Source organism: Antennarius striatus, chromosome 19, assembly GCF_040054535.1.
Source record: "Antennarius striatus isolate MH-2024 chromosome 19, ASM4005453v1, whole genome shotgun sequence".
NCBI classification, from domain to species: domain Eukaryota; kingdom Metazoa; phylum Chordata; class Actinopteri; order Lophiiformes; family Antennariidae; genus Antennarius; species Antennarius striatus.
The window spans coordinates 15,249,823-15,267,971 of NC_090794.1; the positions used below are offsets into that span (position 1 = coordinate 15,249,823).

The 18,149-nt window shown below is 41.9% G+C and overlaps 2 protein-coding genes across 5 annotated transcripts in view; one reads left to right on the top strand and one right to left on the bottom strand.

Moving 5' to 3' along the window:
* Nucleotides 1–13,004, top strand: part of LOC137613075 (disheveled-associated activator of morphogenesis 1-like) — a 43,280-nt gene extending 30,276 nt beyond the window's left edge. For 2 of the 3 annotated variants that reach the window (XM_068341922.1, XM_068341923.1), the window contains exons 4-26: nucleotides 1,380–1,451; nucleotides 1,969–2,063; nucleotides 2,349–2,682; nucleotides 2,796–2,906; nucleotides 3,034–3,137; nucleotides 3,491–3,557; nucleotides 3,649–3,766; nucleotides 4,417–4,555; nucleotides 4,742–4,800; nucleotides 4,882–5,069; nucleotides 5,693–6,007; nucleotides 6,085–6,192; nucleotides 6,838–6,867; nucleotides 7,175–7,272; nucleotides 7,353–7,437; nucleotides 8,023–8,129; nucleotides 8,672–8,760; nucleotides 8,965–9,133; nucleotides 9,299–9,406; nucleotides 9,496–9,556; nucleotides 9,686–9,817; nucleotides 10,918–11,088; nucleotides 11,705–13,004. In XM_068341922.1, coding sequence (XP_068198023.1) covers nucleotides 1,380–1,451; nucleotides 1,969–2,063; nucleotides 2,349–2,682; nucleotides 2,796–2,906; nucleotides 3,034–3,137; nucleotides 3,491–3,557; nucleotides 3,649–3,766; nucleotides 4,417–4,555; nucleotides 4,742–4,800; nucleotides 4,882–5,069; nucleotides 5,693–6,007; nucleotides 6,085–6,192; nucleotides 6,838–6,867; nucleotides 7,175–7,272; nucleotides 7,353–7,437; nucleotides 8,023–8,129; nucleotides 8,672–8,760; nucleotides 8,965–9,133; nucleotides 9,299–9,406; nucleotides 9,496–9,556; nucleotides 9,686–9,817; nucleotides 10,918–11,088; nucleotides 11,705–11,914 — 2,970 coding nt within the window. In that variant the 3' untranslated portion in view covers nucleotides 11,915–13,004. The remainder of the gene's footprint in view (nucleotides 1–1,379; nucleotides 1,452–1,968; nucleotides 2,064–2,348; nucleotides 2,683–2,795; nucleotides 2,907–3,033; nucleotides 3,138–3,490; nucleotides 3,558–3,648; nucleotides 3,767–4,416; nucleotides 4,556–4,741; nucleotides 4,801–4,881; nucleotides 5,070–5,692; nucleotides 6,008–6,084; nucleotides 6,193–6,837; nucleotides 6,868–7,174; nucleotides 7,273–7,352; nucleotides 7,438–8,022; nucleotides 8,130–8,671; nucleotides 8,761–8,964; nucleotides 9,134–9,298; nucleotides 9,407–9,495; nucleotides 9,557–9,685; nucleotides 9,818–10,917; nucleotides 11,089–11,704) is intronic. The other variant, XM_068341924.1, reaches the window with a different exon arrangement.
* Nucleotides 13,005–13,257: 253 nt separating this feature from the next.
* Nucleotides 13,258–17,681, bottom strand: LOC137613076 (trans-L-3-hydroxyproline dehydratase). Of its 2 annotated transcripts, none has more exons than XM_068341925.1 (6): nucleotides 17,628–17,681; nucleotides 16,355–16,839; nucleotides 16,115–16,284; nucleotides 15,808–15,930; nucleotides 15,569–15,706; nucleotides 13,258–13,772 (listed from the first exon to the last, which is right to left on the bottom strand). In XM_068341925.1, exons 2-6 carry the CDS (start codon nucleotides 16,830–16,832, stop codon nucleotides 13,647–13,649), a joined length of 1,035 nt encoding a protein of 344 aa, XP_068198026.1. In that variant the 5' UTR covers nucleotides 16,833–16,839; nucleotides 17,628–17,681; the 3' UTR covers nucleotides 13,258–13,646. The 2 variants fall into 2 exon arrangements, with proteins under 2 accessions (XP_068198026.1, XP_068198027.1); XM_068341926.1 differs by lacking the exon at nucleotides 17,628–17,681 and adding an exon at nucleotides 17,368–17,519.
* Nucleotides 17,682–18,149: the final 468 nt, after the last annotated feature.

Genomic DNA, 18,149 nt, shown 5'->3' on the forward strand with positions numbered 1-18,149 from the left:
TATGCCAGCTGTCTGTTGGCTTCAGAAGGCCAAAGAAGATAAGATTGTTAAAGCAGCAAAGCCAGAGCTGTTTGGTTTGGCCAGGCACCTGAGCTGATGAAATCATGCTGCTGAGAATCAATCTTCTTCCTGCTTTCAATCAGCGCTCCTCTGCGGTACATCATCTGCCAAGAGGCAGATTTTCTGATATGGTTGTTAGCACAGATTTTACAGTTCGGTTTCATATTTCATTACAAAAAATAAAAAGAATCTCTTGTGTGGACAGACATGCACCTTCTTATCCTAGCTCCTTGTCCACTGACTCCGGTTTCCTCATCTTTCTTTGATCTTTCTCAAATGTGGAAAAATGAACTCCTAGAACCACTCTCCGCTCTTCCCTCTGTCATCATAATCCTAAATAAACTGAAGATATCTCAGTCAGTGCAGACGTTTAGTTCAAAATGATCTCTTTAAGATGCAAAAGGAAGTGGTTCCATCTTCTTTCCTGCTCCACCAGTGGACTGAACTTTTTCCAGGAGCCACACGGTCAAGCTGGCTGCAGTTTTGAGTGGAACAGCAGGATCAGATCCTTCCACCGCTGCTTGATCCCTTCAGACCAACCAAAGCCCTGCCTGTGTAGCCAAGTCTCTGCAGGCTGAATTATTAACTGACGCCCAATTTGTTTCTGATGGTCACAGCTCACTTGTGCTTAATGGGGCAAGGGCTAAAATGAAAGCCGGGGGCTTTTCATGTAGAAGCCAAGGTCATGGTCAAGTCATTCTCTCCTCAGTATTTTCCCTTCAGTTAGAAAATAAAATCAGCTAAGAAATGGGTTGCATTTTTTTTTGTGTCATGGACACACACACACACACACACACACACACACACACGCACGCACGTAGCCACTAAGAGATAATCTCAACAGAAAGCAGGGCACATCCTTAATCCACAATCCAACATTCATTTGCAAATCTTGGGATTTCTTAAGCAGCTGTGTTCTCTTTCCTGCACCTTTTGACACTCAGTGAAGCTTGATGATAAAACGGGCTCCGTATCTGTGTCGCCCTACTTAAAGTTCCTGCTCTGTTTTTGACAAGTGCCTTTATTTTTACACCAGACCTCCTTTGCTCATGTGTTTTGTTGTCATTTGTATGTTTCATATCTTATGATGCCAGTTAATGATGTTCCACTTCTGTTTAATGCATTGAAACATAAAACCTGAACCAAATAACCCCTTGTCCCTGTGTGGTGCTCAGATATATTTCCTATTTATCTTTTTTTTTACATTCTGACTACTACCAGTTCATTTTAATAAACCCTATTTATCTAGCTTGTAACTTTAAAGAGTCGACTTGGCACAGTGCTAGGAATGCTTGATTCTGTTGTTCTTTATTTTTCAGGAACAAGAAGAAAACAAAAGTGCGACTAGTTGGCCAGAATACTACATAGATCAGCTAAATTCAATGGCAGCTGTAAGTAATAAACACACTTTATTTATTCCTTTGTTAGAAAAATAGTCCCAAAGTGGTCCCGGATGAAAGAGCCTTCCTCTCTTGCTCTTCCTGTGGGATTTTCTTTTCCTTTTATAAGACTTTTCCCTAATTCCTAAAGTTCCAAATCTAATTCAGAGCTGCATAAATCAACTTTAGCAACTTTCAACTGGATGAAACTGGTGGTGAGCCAAAAAATGACAACTACTCATGTTGTATATGTTTTTAATGTTTTTATATTACTATTATCATTCTTGTTACCTTTCCTATTACAGTATATCTTCTGTTTAGTAACTGAAGATACTAAACTGAAGATATAACTTGTTTTAGTAGTTAAACCATGCTAGTTAAACCAGCATTTTGTTTTGTGTTACGTAAATGTATTTTTCTTCCAAGCATCGATCTTCCTGTCTTTCAAACTCAGGAAAATTTGCCATTAGTTTGTGTTGAATTGTTGCTTGAATTAGATCTTAAAGATGTTTAATCTTTTGTCAAGCAGAGAAAAACGCTCATCACTCTGGAGAAAGAAGATGAGGAAGAGAGAAACAAAACCATTGAGAGCTTGAAGACTGCTCTGAGGACACAACCCATGAGGTGATAAATCTTTATCATCGTTCCATCTCCTCTATCCTTTATGGATAACATCATCACAATCGTCTATCATCACCACCAAATGTATAAATGAGTCCATCTGGAGTTACCATTACTTCACTGGGGATTATTAAGTTTTACTATAAAGATGTGGAGCCTTGATTCTTGTCACGTTTGGAGCTATTTGGCAATGATGTCTTTACTCCAGGACAATTTTATGCATATGACATAGTTTCCAGTTTGTTTTTGTTGTTGAACCTCTGATATCTGTGTTCCTGCACTTGTCAGGTTTGTGACACGTTTCATCGACCTGGATGGCCTGACATGTATCCTAAATTTCCTGAAGAGCATGGACTACGAAACCACAGAATCACAGATCCACACATCTCTAATAGGTTGCATCAAAGCGCTGATGAACAACTCGCAGGGCCGCGCCCATGTCCTGTCTCACTCCGAGAGCATCAATATAATCGCTCAGAGCCTAGCCACAGAGAACATCAAGACCAAGGTTGCTGTGCTGGAGATCATGGGTGCTGTGTGCCTAGTCCCTGGCGGGCACAAAAAGATTCTGGAGGCCATGCTGCACTACCAGCGCTTTGCCTGCGAGAGGACCAGATTCCAGGTGGGTTGCTTGTCCAGCATGATGGTTGTAAATCTTTTGAGGACAAGTAAAGTCATTTAGAAGCAACTTTGTATGAAGATATCTCACAATAGTAATGACATGTCATCCTACAGACACTGATAAATGATCTGGACCGGAGTACAGGTCGATACAGAGACGAGGTCAACTTGAAAACAGCCATCATGTCCTTTATTAATGCAGTGCTGAGTCAAGGTGCTGGAGAGGTAAACCAGGGACCATTTATGCTTGCTTTCACACAAGTAGATTATTATGTCCCTGAGCCACTATTCCAAGAGCCTCTTTAAAACATAGTTTCTTTTATTTCATAATCTAATTCAATTTTTCAAATAGACAAGTTTGGAATTCCGTATCCATCTGCGATATGAGTTTCTGATGCTGGGGATCCAACCTGTGATTGATAAGCTACGTTCTCATGAAAACTCTACATTAGACAGGTAAGTGGAACAGGAAACAGTGGTGTCTGATTCTAAAACTAGTCACATCTTTGAAAGAAATCCACTGCTTTGTTGATCAGAAGTCTAGGTCAAGACAAAGCGATAAGGACTTATGTAAATGAAAAATCACAAAATTATTTAAAATTCCCCAATGGATCGATTTATTTATAAAGCAGGTGATTCCTGTGTAGAAACATCAAACGGCTTCTAAACAGGTGATGAGATAATGTGTTGTACTCTTACAGATCTACTGTTTGACTTTCTAGAAAGACTTCTAGATAGGAAATGAAATAAAAGTGCATCACATTTGCAGGTTTCTGCTCTTATGTAGTCTTTTCCTGTCACACTCTCAGGCATTTAGACTACTTTGAGATGCTGCGGAATGAGGATGAGTTGGCTTTGTCAAAACGTTTTGAGTCGGTGAGGGTCATTATTTTTTAAATGATTTCCAACAGGGAAATATTTGGCTCTGGGTATTGATCAAGCTTTTGTTCTGCTTCTTCCCCTCCAGGCGCACATAGACACCAAAAGTGCCACACAAGTTTTTGATCTCATCCGAAAGAAGATGAACCACACTGATGCATACCCGCACTTTATGTCTGTCCTGCATCACTGTCTCCTCATGCCACGTGTGTTCCTTATTTGAGTTACAAATCACATCTGGATCAATAAGTCACCATCAGATACAGTTCAGATCTTTTTTATTCTATTATGTTTTTGAAAGATGAATTCAAGATATTCTGAAATATAATGAACCCAAACAAGGGAGCAGTATCACTAACTCAGGACACACAATACAGCTGTGCCTTCTGGTTTCTGGCCAGAAAGATAGAGATGTTGACTTTGTCCGCATTAGTTAGACAAGACATTTGATAAGCACATTCCCTGCCAATCTCGATACTCAATACTCATGTTTTTGATTTATATTTGTTTTTGTAGTGAATAAATTCAGTCCACAGTTTCCCACTTCATTTAAATACTTGAGCTGCACTTAAGAGTTGCGGTTACACTCAAGAATACCTTAAGTGCAAGTTTGTTATAGCACTTGGAATAAATATAAGATTGCCGGGCATGATTTGATTCGCAAACATTTTTGACATACCTCAGTCAATGTGTTGGTCGTCTGGATGTGGCCTGTAATAAAAGGGCTTCTCTTTGACTTATCGGTATTTTTTTGTTTTGTCAAAATTAATCAGTACTTCAAAACTTCAGTAGAATTATGACTTAGAATCCCATAAGTCAATAAAAATACTCAACATGGGAAATGTTCTCTCCTCAGATAAAAGGAGCGGTAACACGGTGCAGTATTGGCTGCTGCTAGATCGAATCATCCAGCAGATGGTCTTGCAGAATGACAAAGGTCATGACCCCGATGTCACGCCACTGGAGAATTTTAATGTGAAGAACGTTGTACGGATGTGAGTCCTCTAAATTCTTAAATGTTAAATGATAACAAGAATCAAATAGCATCTGTAACAGAGGCTGTGTTCCTGTTAACGAGCTGTGTGCTCAAAAATAGCCTCTCAACGAATCTCAGATAATCAGTGACTGGAACTGTTCTGGTAGATGCTGATTATGTGTGTCCTGTCCTGTCCTTTCTGCAGGCTTGTCAATGAAAATGAAGTCAAACAATGGAAAGAACAGGCAGAGAAAATGAGAAAAGGTTGGTGATTATCGATTAAGTGAAATCAAATGAGCTTATTACAGCAGTATTTAAATGTCTCACTGTGATTTCCTAAAATAGAGCACCAGGACCTGCAGCAAAAGTTTGACAAAAAGGAGCGAGAATGCGATGCAAAGACTCAAGAGAAAGAGGACATGATGCAGACACTCAACAAGATGAAAGAAAAGTTGGAAAAGGAGAGCTCCGAGCACAAGAACGTCAAACAACAAGTGGCCGAACTCACTGCCCGACTGCATGAACTCAGCACCGTACGATGTCCTTCATATTTGCTTCATATTACAGTATTACAATACAGTACCATCTAATCAACTGTAGTGTTTGACTTGAACAGCTACTGGTGATCGAGTTCACGTAATAGTAAAAAAAAAAACAGACCCAGTGGACTGAGCCGTATGATTTATTTGACAAAAAGGACTTTAATGTAATATTTAAAAAAAATCAATAAATTGCCAAAAAATGAAAAGATAATGTATTAAAAAACACAAATATTACTTTAAGTGTTCTATGACAGTGTGCCCCTCCCTTCTGGAGTTTCAATCCTTTGGAATAACAACTCTTCATGAGCTGTGAACGTCTGCTCTGGGACGTTAGAAGCCTGAAGCAGGGAAACTATGCAGTATTTTCATAAGAACCAAAGCAGAAATGAGTAACATTATTACTTTCATATCACTTTAATCATGTGACCTCTCTGGTCAGGAACTCCTGCTTCATGAAACCTGGAATGTTGAATTATTTTAACAGTAAAGGGTAAACCTAATGCTCCATTCTTACTATGGTCAACAGATCCTTGAACAGATTCCAGGTATAACCTGTAACAGCAGGGGTTCTGACCCATTTTACTGTTTTTTTTTTCTTCTTATTCTCATTGTAGAGACAGGCAGCTGTTGTTCCTGGAGGCCCTCCCCTTCCCCCAGGTCCCCCCGGGGGTCCCCTGCTTCCTCCACCTATGCCAGCTTTTGGAGGTTTGTTCCCTGCTCCTCCACCACCGCCTCTTCCTGGTGGCATGATGCCTCCTCCACCTCCTCCACCCCCTCCACCAGGTGGACCCCCACCTCCTCCTGGTCGCCCACCGATAGGAGGTGTCCCACCCCCCCCAGGGGCACCCTTAGGACCGTCCCTGAAGAGGAAGAACATTCCTCAGCCATCCAATGCTCTTAAATCTTTCAACTGGTCCAAGTTAGCTGAGGTGAGAACGGTCTCAGAGGTGTGAGTGTCGTCTCTCTGCTGTAAATAAGAGCTTGAACATCCTTCTCTTTAACTCAGAATAAACTGGAGGGCACAGTGTGGATGGACGTGGACGATGCAAAGGTTTTCAGAATCTTGGATTTGGATGACATTGAAAAGACTTTCTCAGCTTATCAGAGGCAGCAGGTATGGGGAGGGATGGGTTAGGGCCGAATGTTATGATTTCTCAAAGTTAAAAAAGAGGGGGATTTTTGCAATGTACAAAAATGAACCCTACAATTTAAAAGCAGGAATTGCTAGAGAAAGTGCTTGAATCATCTTAAACATCTAATATTTGGAATGCTGTTTTTGCCTCTTTTTCTTTTTTAAAATTTTGCTTTTGTGATTCACAATGCATGAGTCAAGCTGCTCCCTGTCATCTTTTGTTTGCAATCAGTTTACTAGATATTCAGTCAGTGGTCTTGGTTGTATCAACAGGTATGAGCATGTCCTTTAGAGTGATGTCAAAATGTTTAGCTCAGCACAAACTGTGTTCAGGCATAACTCAAACGTACCTGCATTGTCACTCAGATTGGTGGAATCAATCACTAAACAAGAACCACACTACACTCAGTCCATGTGTGCGCAGCATGTGAACAATGAGCACGTATCGACCCATTGAATAGCTTACGTCTCACTGCTGCTCACTTCATTACTGATGGATTGTCATTAAGTGCTGAATGAGCTGTAAACTTCATCTTCCTGTTTGTTTTTTATGGGCTGCAGTCACGTAACTGCTTTACTTATTCTAATGACGGCTCAAATCTTCCCTGCCTCTTGCTTGCATTTTAGGACTTCTTTATGATCAATAACAGCAAACAGGTGAGTGCTCTCGTGTTACAGTAGATATACAGTTTGGAGCTCATGTCGTTCTTTGTCGATTCATTTGTACTTAATGATTAATTTCCTGTTTTATTATGCTTACATTTTCTCAGTGTGTCCAACAAAATATTCTCCTGTTCGGCGACATTTTCCTTTACTCGTTTGCTGTGTTTGCATGTTTTCATGAATGGGTGACTGATTTCAGACTTTGAACTGTATTTTTTGGGGATTTAGGGTGTATGTGATAATATCATTAGCTTAACACATTAAAAACAACAAAACACATCACTTATCATTTCACTCGCAGAAAGAGGCAGAGGATGACATGCTGAGCTCTAAAAAAGTCAAGGAGCTGTCGGTCATCGATGGCCGTCGAGCTCAAAACTGCAACATTCTCCTCTCTCGGTAGGTTTATTTCATCGTCACAAAAACATGAGTGACGCATCACAGGCCTGTTTAATGGACTCCTCTGTTGTGCCCTGCAGGCTGAAGCTTTCCAATGACGAGATAAAGAGAGCCATTCTGACTGTGGATGAACAGGAGGACCTTCCCAAAGACATGCTGGAGCAGGTACGTCACCAAGATTCCAGCAAGCAGCAGCAGAGCACATGCAAGTCTGTCTAAATGAGCCAGGTTACAGTGGGAATAAGACATCTGCTTGCTGGCACAGAGAGAGAGATCAGAAAAATCTGATTCCAGCTGTGTTTGACCCAGAACCCTTGGCCATGTATAGCAACATATCTACATCCCCACAGAAATACAGTGTAAGGAAAAATAAGTCAGTTATTAACAGTACATCACAGCTAGAAATAAAATAAATAAGCAACTTGCAGAGTAGAGGAGAAACTCACTGAAGGACACAGAATGTAAAGAATTAAATCTGGTTTCATTTAGTGGCTGGAGGTTTTCTATGTAGAGTGAAGTCATGCAGGCTCTACAAACTTGAGCTCTTTAATGTGCTTTGGAACTCCTGCATAACTGATTTCCAGATGACATACCTCATGTTTTAAATGCAAAAGCTGTATAATTTTGTGTTTGTTGCTGTGCATTGAAGATAGACCATGAGATGTAGTAGCAGGTTAACAGGGAATCCGTTGCTCGTGGACTGTGGTACAAATTAACAAGTGTTGTTATGTTTTGTTTCTGCCCCATCAGCTGCTGAAGTTTGTCCCTGAAAAGAGCGATGTGGATCTCCTGGAAGAGCACAAACATGAGCTCGACCGAATGGCTAAACCCGACCGTTTCCTCTATGAGATGAGCAGGTACTTCGGGGTTTTTTTGTCTAACCACAGATCTGACAGATCGGAGCTCTGCAGGTCGAACCTGCTGAGGAACACGAGCTGTTGTTCCCTCTTTGACTTGGTTCCTGTAGAGCAGGGAACAACAGCTGTCCGTTGACTTGGTGAATGAGTTTTAATATATGAAAAAAGTGCTTCTGTTTTGTAAACGGAGTCCTTCAGGGTAAGGGAACAAAGGACAACACGTTTGATTTGTTTTCAGGGATTTGCTATCGCATAGCAGTTTTGTCATCTGAATGTATTCAAATCGCTGCTGGACTGGAGAACAGATGTCACTGGGGCATTCTCTAGCTGCACAGTCAGTCGTTTATAAGCTAAGACCAAAATGCTGCCAAATGTCAGCGTCATTTCCACAACTTTGTGTGTGCAATTTTATCCAGCACACAGACTTGACTCTTTTTTGTATAGGCTTAATATCCATGTTTGTGGCTACTTTTTGAATGTGTGGATTTAATATTGTTGTCTATTTTTGTTCTTGTGTGACACACTTTCCATTCTCTGTCCAGAATAAACCACTACCAGCAGCGGCTGCAGTCTCTATACTTCAAAAAGAAGTTTGCAGAGAGGATAGCTGAGATAAAACCTAAAGTTGAAGGTAGGTGAACTCTGCGTTTCACATAGAAGTGATATCATTCTTTATTAAATATTCTCCTTTGAAGTATTTCTACTGCCAACACTCAAATGTTTTCAGATGTTTGCTGTTATATATTTGCCATGTCACTGGTGTAGAAGCTGCTTCAGTTTAACCTGAAGGTGTAACGCTTAGTGACGTTTGTTTTGTCCATGTTTGGTATGTCAGCTATGACCAAGGCCTCCAAAGAAATCCTCCACAGCAGGAACCTGAAGCAGCTCCTGGAGGTGGTGCTGGCCTTCGGAAACTTCATGAACAAGGGACAGAGGGGGAACGCTTACGGATTTAAAGTGTCTTCGCTCAACAAGATTGCCGATACCAAATCCAGTATTGACAAGTATGAACATTTTTTAGCTGTAACATCAAAACTTGCAGTCAGTGACAGGACAGAGCAGCAATAGCTCTAAAAAAAGCCACATCTGGATCAGGGAATTTGATATCGATGAAATAATAGCAATATATTTCACATTTGACATGTCTCTTTCTGTCTCTGTGGTTGTAGAAATATCACTCTTCTGCACTACCTGATCACCATCCTAGAGAAGAAATACCCTAAAGTCCTCAAGTTCCAGGAGGACCTGCAGAGTATCCAAGAGGCAGCCAAAGTTAAGTAAGTGGAGTCCTGGAGACCCGACGGACAACTGCTCGACTTGGTCGCTTTCCATTTCACATTAAATCATCACTTCTCTATTTTTGCAGCATGACTGAACTGGAGAAAGATATTGGCAACCTGCGCAGTGGCTTGAAGAGTGTGGAGAGTGTGAGTCAGATGTGTGATCTTAAACTAATACATGTTGTGTGATGTTGTAGTACTTTGTTCATTGCTGAGCGAATGAATGCCTCCTTCAGTTTCCCTCTCCTGGATCATGTTTAATCATTCCTCCCCTAGGAGCTTGAGTACCAGAGGAAGCGGCAGCAGGAGCTTGGGGATAAGTTTGTGTCAGTGGTGAGTCAGTTCATCACCGTGGCCAGCTTCAGCTTCTCTGATGTGGAGGACTCCCTCTCTGAAGCCAAGGAGCTGGTAAGTCGGTCCAGCTGCAGGTTTGTTTGAGTAGCATCACTGTCACTGGTACATAAACGCTGAAAGCCTGCATCCCATTTCCTCTCTGCACAGCTGTTTCTACATGCCTTAATGACCTCATCAGTCACCTCTAGGAAAGCGAACAGCAGGAGTGAAGCGTTTCAGCTTCCTGCCGGTGCTCCACTGACGTTTTAACGGCCAGCCGGCTCAGTGTGTGCCGGTCATGAGACAAACCAGGAAGCGAGAGTTAGATTATTTTACACCAGTAAGTCCAGCATTGTATGGACATTGGCTTTGATTGAACCTGGCAACCCAACATTATTTAATTACTTTTACATTTTCACGTGGGTGGCCCCAGTAAAAAAAGGCTTAAGAATTAACACTTCTGGGTTTTTAAGGGAATGAGCTTGTTACAGCTAGAAACCTGAGAATATTCACCTCTCTCAGAAGTGCTTGGCACCCAGAAGTTAAATGTACTCGTCTGCTGTGTGTGCTCAGATATGTGCTGTTTTCTGTAATTCGTTTACGGTGTCTCATAGTTAAATACTGTATATCAGTGTTTGCAGAGGGTCTGTTGGCTGGGAAAGAGGAACAGGTTGACCCTTCAAACAATCTGCGACTGGTTATAGTTTGCGTGTTAGAAAATGGTTTAGGGAATAAAAGATGTGACAGAGAAAAGTGTGAATTTAACCATGTGTCATGTATCCCATTTATCCCATTTGATTACCCAGCATTAAAAGTTAAATGCAGCTTTCCCCCACCTGGTCATGTTGGTGCATCATGGACAGTAGATACATGTTCTCACATCTGGATGCTCTCATTTTTAACCTACTGTGGAAAATACTCAATAAACACACTGCCTTAATTTGGGCTCTGGCTCCAATCTGGATTTGGCTGTAATCAGTAGCCGCTCAGATCTGGGTTAACGTGGCCTTCAAATTTTCACTGCTGGTGCCCCTGCTCTTATTTCAAAGAGCTGAGACCTAATGAGTCTCCTATAAAACAGTCAAAGACTCAGTAAAACATGCTTCTTCTGTGTCCTGCTGTAAATCTAATTCCATGCGCCCCTCCCTGCGTGCCCCTTCTCTTTGGTCACACAGTTCCTGAGGGCAGTAAAGCACTTCGGTGAAGATGCCAGTAAGATGCAGCCAGACGAGTTCTTTGGCATCTTTGACCAGTTCTTGCAGTCGTTTTCTGAGGCTCAGCAGGAGAACGAGAACATGCGGAAACGCAAGGAGGAGGAGGAGCGCAGGGCCAAAATGGAAGCTCAGGTACGTGTCTGAAGGAGACCCACAGTTGTCACAATATACAGAGATATTTTAAGATTGTGGAGAATAATCTGAAACCTTTTTAGATTCATTCATTGAGAAGATACTACGATACAAAACTTGACTTTAGTTTAACCAGTAAATTGAACCACTGGTCATTCAGTCCTATGTGGTCATCTGCTCTTAGAAATATACTGAGAACGTTACCGTACATGTTCTTACTTTAATTCTATTCAAAATACTGTTTTTCGATAATTTTGTGTTACTTATCCAACAGATTATTAGATTTTACTACCACTCTCGTGTCTTATTTCATAATCAAATCAGTTGCTCTGCAGCCTCATGCAAACAGCAGAAACAAGGAGAAACAGTTAACTTGGAAATGTGTGAGTCCAGCCAATAACTAGCTGTTCCGATGTTGACAGATTTTGTTACCTTTGGACAGAGTCAGGCTATTTCCTATCTTCATGCTAATCTAAAATAAACAACTGCAGGTGGTAGCTTCAGACACCAGGGTGCCATCAATCTTCTCAACTAGAGGAAACGAGTAATGGAGTACAAACATCTGATCCAGCAAAAAATGGAGGACCTCTTTAAAAATAATTTTATTTCTCCCCAGCTGAAAGAGCAAAGGGAGAAGGAGCGCAAGGCCCGGAAAGCAAAGGCCAACGGGGAGGAAGATGGTGGAGAATTTGATGACTTGGTGTCAGCGCTGCGGTCGGGGGAGGTCTTTGACAAGGACTTGTCCAAGATGAAACGCAACCGGAAGCGAATCAACAACCAGACGGCAGATTCTAGAGAGCGACCAGTGACGAAGCTCAACTTCTAAAGGGGTTGAGGTCGTCACCCCCCCACCATGCCCAACATTAGTGTTAGGTTGAACTGACATGCACATTCCTCTACACCCGCCTCGGCTTCATCGCTGCCCCACAGCTCAACATGTTTTGGACCTTTCATCCTTTGATTTGATGTTGAACAGAGAATAAGCCAAAATTTATTAGACCAAATCAGATTATTTCCTTCTGGGGGATCAGTTTGGACAAAGGTTGTTCTTCAGGAGCAGACATTTCCTTCCAGGTGTAAAAGATGTCCATGTTTGTGTGGTAGGAACCATTACGTGGTGTTTCTGTATGTCAGAGTCTATGCACGGAGAGAAATGTGTAGACTCTTCCAGGGCTTCGCGCTCCATCCATCGCAGATGATTCCATAAAACTCAAGGGGCCATTTTGTACGAACTAATGTCGTGGGTTTAGAGGGGACGCTTTTGCACACCTATATTGTCCAAAACGTAATTTTTGGAGGAAGACTGAACTTCTTTACACTGTTGTTCTTCAGAGTTCTTACAAGACTGAGACAGTTGTGGTTTAGACTGCAGAGGTAGACATGTTTTCTATTCATTATCGATATGCAGGATTTATATATCTGATCAGTGTATGTTTTATTTGAACTTTTTTCATGTTAAGAGCTGGCCTTAACTCTATTGATAATTGATGCGTGGGTAATCTCTAAGGCCCGGTTCTATCCGGCAGTTTCTCAACAAGTGTTGGACACTCATTTCATAGATTACATTTATCTATATATATATGGTTACGTGCAGGTTGTGTTACACATGCACCTATAAATACTATGCTAAATGCCATTAAAACCATACCAATGGATGCAATACACTCGTTTGTCTGAAGAGCGTGACCTCTTCTAAGTTTTTATTGAATGGATGAAATGTTTTTTGAGCACTGGATGGACTTGCACTGCAAAAAAAGAAAAATGCTTTGAAGACATCACAAGTTTGTCAAACTTTTAGATTTGTTCCTTGAGCAGTGTGGATCCATCCAGTGTCAAACTCCATTATTGGACTTTTATAATTTAAATATTGCCTTCCATTATATTGATCTGTTGAAAATAAATAATAAGAACAGTTATGTGCTTTTCGTTGTAGTCAACAAGATTGTGCACTTTGAATTCTATTGCACCTTTTAGTCTGGGAGTTTTTTTGCCCTGTAAACAGGATCTTTCTATACAAGTTGGGTTGTGAAAGCAAGGCGTGGCTCCATCTAGTGGTCAGTAACTGCAATTAATATGATCAACTTCAATATAACCACAAACATTTCAAAGAAAATGTTTGAACCTGCTCATTAAAGTCCTTAGTGTTATAGGGGCAGAAAGGGAACATGGTGATAATTGTTTTCTTGGGTTTATATTCATTAGAAATGAAGATTCCAACTACAGCCCCCCTTCCAAAACAAACTGAACTCTGGCTCCTGTAGGAGCCCGAGGGCCCAGTGTTTCAGGGCCACCTTGGATGAGGATGAGGTGGAGGGTGTTCACTTAGCTGCAGTCTGGAATTCTCAATAACTAACAAAGGTAAACATCTTACACTTTTAAATTCATTATGAAAATGCTCATTAAAAATATTTTTTTATTCCGGCCATGATGACTGTGTTTTGATAACAAAACACCTAAAACCAATGGAATATTTTTACATAATAATTTTGACACAGTTCATTATGGATCCACACCCCTTCTTAGAGCTCACATGTAAACACAAAATGTGGATTTTGAACTTAGTTCAGCAGAAAGCCGTGTTTCAGCTTGTCATCCGTCTCCTGCACGAAGTGTGAAACTCCAGTATAAAAAGCTCTGCCAGCAACTTCCACGATGACGGCCTTGTAGTTTCCACATGTGGTCTCCTGAGCAGGAAAAAAAATACATTCATCAACAATTTTCCTTCAAAATATTAATTGAATTACGGATAAAAAAATTCACCTCAGATGCTTTGACAGATTTCCATGTGCAACCAAGAAGATAAAAAAGGTGCTGAATTGCAACACTAATAAAGGTTACCTTTTAGAAGCCAGTGTTTAAAATTCCACACGTAGGAGGTTTTCTGGTTTCATGTCTCAGGTATGATTACCACAGATTTAAGGTGAACTTTCTACATCACTTACAACAGCTATGAATGTGATATGATACTGTCCTCCAGATTATCTCGTGAAAAAATTATTGAGAATATCTTCTCATTTCGGCTTTTCCCTACAGGTGTCTCCACAGCGAATCAGTTGCCTCCATCTAACCCTGTCTTCTCCATCAAACCTCTCACACCAACTACCTTCATGTCCTCTTTCACTACATCCATAAACCTCTTTGGTCTTCCTCTAGGCCTCCTGCCTGGTAGTTCAAAACTCAGCGTCGTTCTACCAATATATTCACTACCTCTCCTCTGCACATGTCCAAACCATCTCAGTCTGGCCTCTCTGACTTTATCTCCAAAACCTCTAACATGTGCTGTCCCTCTGATGTACTCATTCCTGATCCTATCCATCCTGGTAACTCCCAGAGAGAACCTCGGTATCTTCATCTCTGCTACCTCTAGCTGTCTCCTGTTTTTTCTCATTGGCACTGTCTCTAGACCAAACAACATCGCTGGTCTCGCCAGTTTTGTACACCTTTAATTTAAGCTGAAATTCTTCTATCCCACATCACACCTGACACTTTCCTCCACCCTACCATCCTGCCTGGGCACACTTCTTCACCTCTTTTCCACACACTCCATTGCTCTGGTCTGTTGACCCTAAGTACTTAAAATCCTCCACCTTCTTGATCTCTTCTCCTTCTAACCTCACTCTTCCACTTGGGTCCCTCTCATTCACACACATGTACTCTGTCTTACTGCGGCTAACCTTCATTCCTCTCCTTTCCAGGACAAACCTCCACCTCTCTAGTTCTCCTCAACCTCTTCCCTGCTCTCACTGCAAATCATAATGTCATCTGCAAACATCATAGTCCATGGAGATTCCTGTCTAACCTCGTCTGTCAGCCTGTCCATCACCATAACAAGAAGGGGCTCAGCTGATCCCTGATGCAGTCCCACCTCCACCTTGAACTCCTCTGTCACACCTACAGCACACCTCACCACTGTCTTACAGTTCTCATACATGTCCTGCACCACTCTAACATACTTCTCTGCCACTCCAGACTTCCTCATACAATACCACAGTTCCTCTCTGGGCACCCTATCATAAGCTTTCTCCAGATCTACAAAAACACAATGCAGCTCCTCTGGCCTTCTCTACTTCTCTACCAACATCTTCAAAGCAAATACTGCATCTGTAGTACTCTTTTTGGGTTAGGGTCCACACTGCTCACTTCTGCCCTTAGGCTAGCTTCAACTACTCTTTCCCATAACTTCATTGTATGGCTCAGCGTTATTACTCTAATTGCCGTAACTCTGCACATCTCCCATAGAGTATATGCAGTCATTAATTCAATGTCATTCTGAACTGATTCCACCTGACCAGGCAAACTGAGGGATTATGTTTCGAAGAGTTCCTGACCATGGGCTGTTCTGATATTTTGACTCCTAGCGGTTGCTAGAGAAATATTTATGGATTTATGGACACATGACCAGGCCGAGAGACACAAATAAGCGTGGGTGATCATGTGACCTGGTCCCACTCCTGTGGGCTAAGCTCAACAACTCTGGTACCTGAACAGCTCTGCCTGTGAATTGGGATCCAGTGGTTCCACTCTGAAAGGTCCTGGTCTGATGCAACTGGATGAGTCCTTTGTGATATTGAAGAGCCACTCGGGCCGTCACGCCAGAACCAGTGGGGCTTCGGTCCACCTAGAATCAGATTTATAACAAGTGTTTAAAACTTCATGAACCTCATCAAATGTTTTCCTCCATGTAAACACTGTTCTAAAGGCGGGATCGCCACCAGGTACCTGAGCATCTGCAAACACACAGACATTGGCTGTGGCATCAGAGGAAAAGTCATCATTGCCATCGGTGAGGATGGTCCCGTAGCAGAAGGCCAGATCATCACTGGTAGGATGGAGAAACTTAACCTACAAGTAAAGTGAGTCTTATACAATGCAGCCATGAATCAATTTGAATCTAAGATCAATTCATTATCCCAATCTAGTGTGAAAGAACCTGAGAGGCTTCAGGAATAACAGAAATTTCATCTTCATTTCTCATTGGTCTCTCATACTCGCTCTGAATCATGGGTACTTTAATTCATTGCTCCACCTGAGACTTGACAGCGTCAGTCACGGCTGTGGCTGCGTCCACCAGGTCTCGTGTCTTGGACTTGGTCACATCAAGGCCAAACCTTTGGGCGCTCACAAAGGCGTAGAAGGCTCCTCCATAGCTGATGTCCACGATCACATCCCCAAAACCCTCCACCGCGACCATCACATCTATAAGGACAGTCGATTCATCAGCCCTACAGGACACACAACCTCCTCTGATCAATCCTGAGCGTCCTACCTGTGGCGAAAACAAAAGCTGGCACGCTGTGAAACCTGACTCCTCCCGTCTTCCCATTGGAGTACTCCACAAACGCCTTCACCAGCCCACAGGGGCAGTGGATGTTCACCTGGGTCTCGGGTGACTGGGGCTGCTTCACCAGATTGTAGTCTACGGCAAAGCGTCCCAGCGCAATGATGGCATGTCCACACATGGTGCTGTAGCCCTCGTTGTGCATGAACAGCACCCCCATGTCGGCCCCTGGCAGCTCGCTCTTCACCACCAGGGCTCCATACATATCATAGTGTCCCCGAGGCTCGAACATCAGCGTCTTTCTCAGGTGGTCTAGGTGGTCCCGGACGTAGCGACGTTTGGACAGCACGCTGTCCCCTTGGGCTGCTGGGTAGCCTCTAAGGACTATCCGTAAAGGATGTCCTCCTGTGTGCATGTCCACCACCGAGAAGACGTCTCCGTCATGAGGTGGGAGCTGCAAGTCCATCTTAGCGCTAGTTTAAAAAAAATAAAAAAAACTGCTTTAGGACAAAATTCTGACACTGCTTAAATGTTTCCAAACAGATTCCAACTCATTTTTATAAAACTTGTTTTGTCTCATTAAGTCTTTTTTTGGTAATACTGTTGTTGTGTGCTGTCTAATAATCATTTAACATATTGTAAAATTGTTCTGTTCAATTAAATATAAATGTTGAACGTTTGTAAACCTGTCTTTATTATAATTACTGAACCCAACTGTAATGTCTTTAAGTCACTAAATCTGTGACATTTTTTATTAAGTTCTTCATGAGGATTACGCCAAATAAACCATTCCTGTAAGTAAACATGTTTACTGGACTTAAAACAGAATTTATTCTTCTTGTAAAAGAAAAGATTGACTGTTTTGTATTGAGGGCGTCAATAAAGTGAATGTTAACTCAACTCCCAGGGACCTGACCATTACGGTCCACACTGCCTGGTCTGGTGGGACTCCTGACCCCTCACAGGCACAGACCCCCTGGACGGCCCACTCACCAACTCACCGACACACGTATCCAGTTCAGCCGCTGGTCGATCTTGATTCTTCTGATATACGTACTAACAATCACTCTCATGATATCGACAACCTGTTATCTTATCGCACCCTTTAAGTCATTATACATATAATCAACTTTTCTTCAATTAAGATTCACTCCTACAAATGGTGCAATTAAAATTCGTTGCCAACTTTTCGTCATAGCTCATTGGTGGTCATGTGACGACACAACTACAAAATTAACTCTTTAATCTATTATTACTTTACCTGGTGGGTCTTCGTCCTCCGGAGTTTGGACTAAAACATACGGACGTAGTTCGGTTAATTAATGAAAGAATGTTGTGTGACGTCATTGAGGCAAACCATCAGCGCTCCCTGGTGGTCCGGAGGACGGACTGCTGACGCGCATCAGCCTTCAGTGGGAGAAGGGAGGAACGGGCATTACTCAAAGGACAAGACTTTCTGAAGTCGTTCAACAGGTTTCAACAGACTATAATCCAATAATAGATTTTTGCTGAGGGATTAAGTTTACATATAACAATTATATGCTGTTATGTGTGTACAGCCAAACAAACAAACAAACAAAAAATTAGCATTAAGGACAGCTTTAAATACATATGAGGTGCCCTTCACAACAGCATCACTACTACATTATTATTTCATCATAACGTCAGAATGAGAATAGGAACAAATGCTGCAACATGTTTAAATTAAAGTTCCTCATACAAAACTTTGTGTTAAATGGTGTGTATGCAGACATGTTTGAGGTTTAAGACTTATCGCCATACT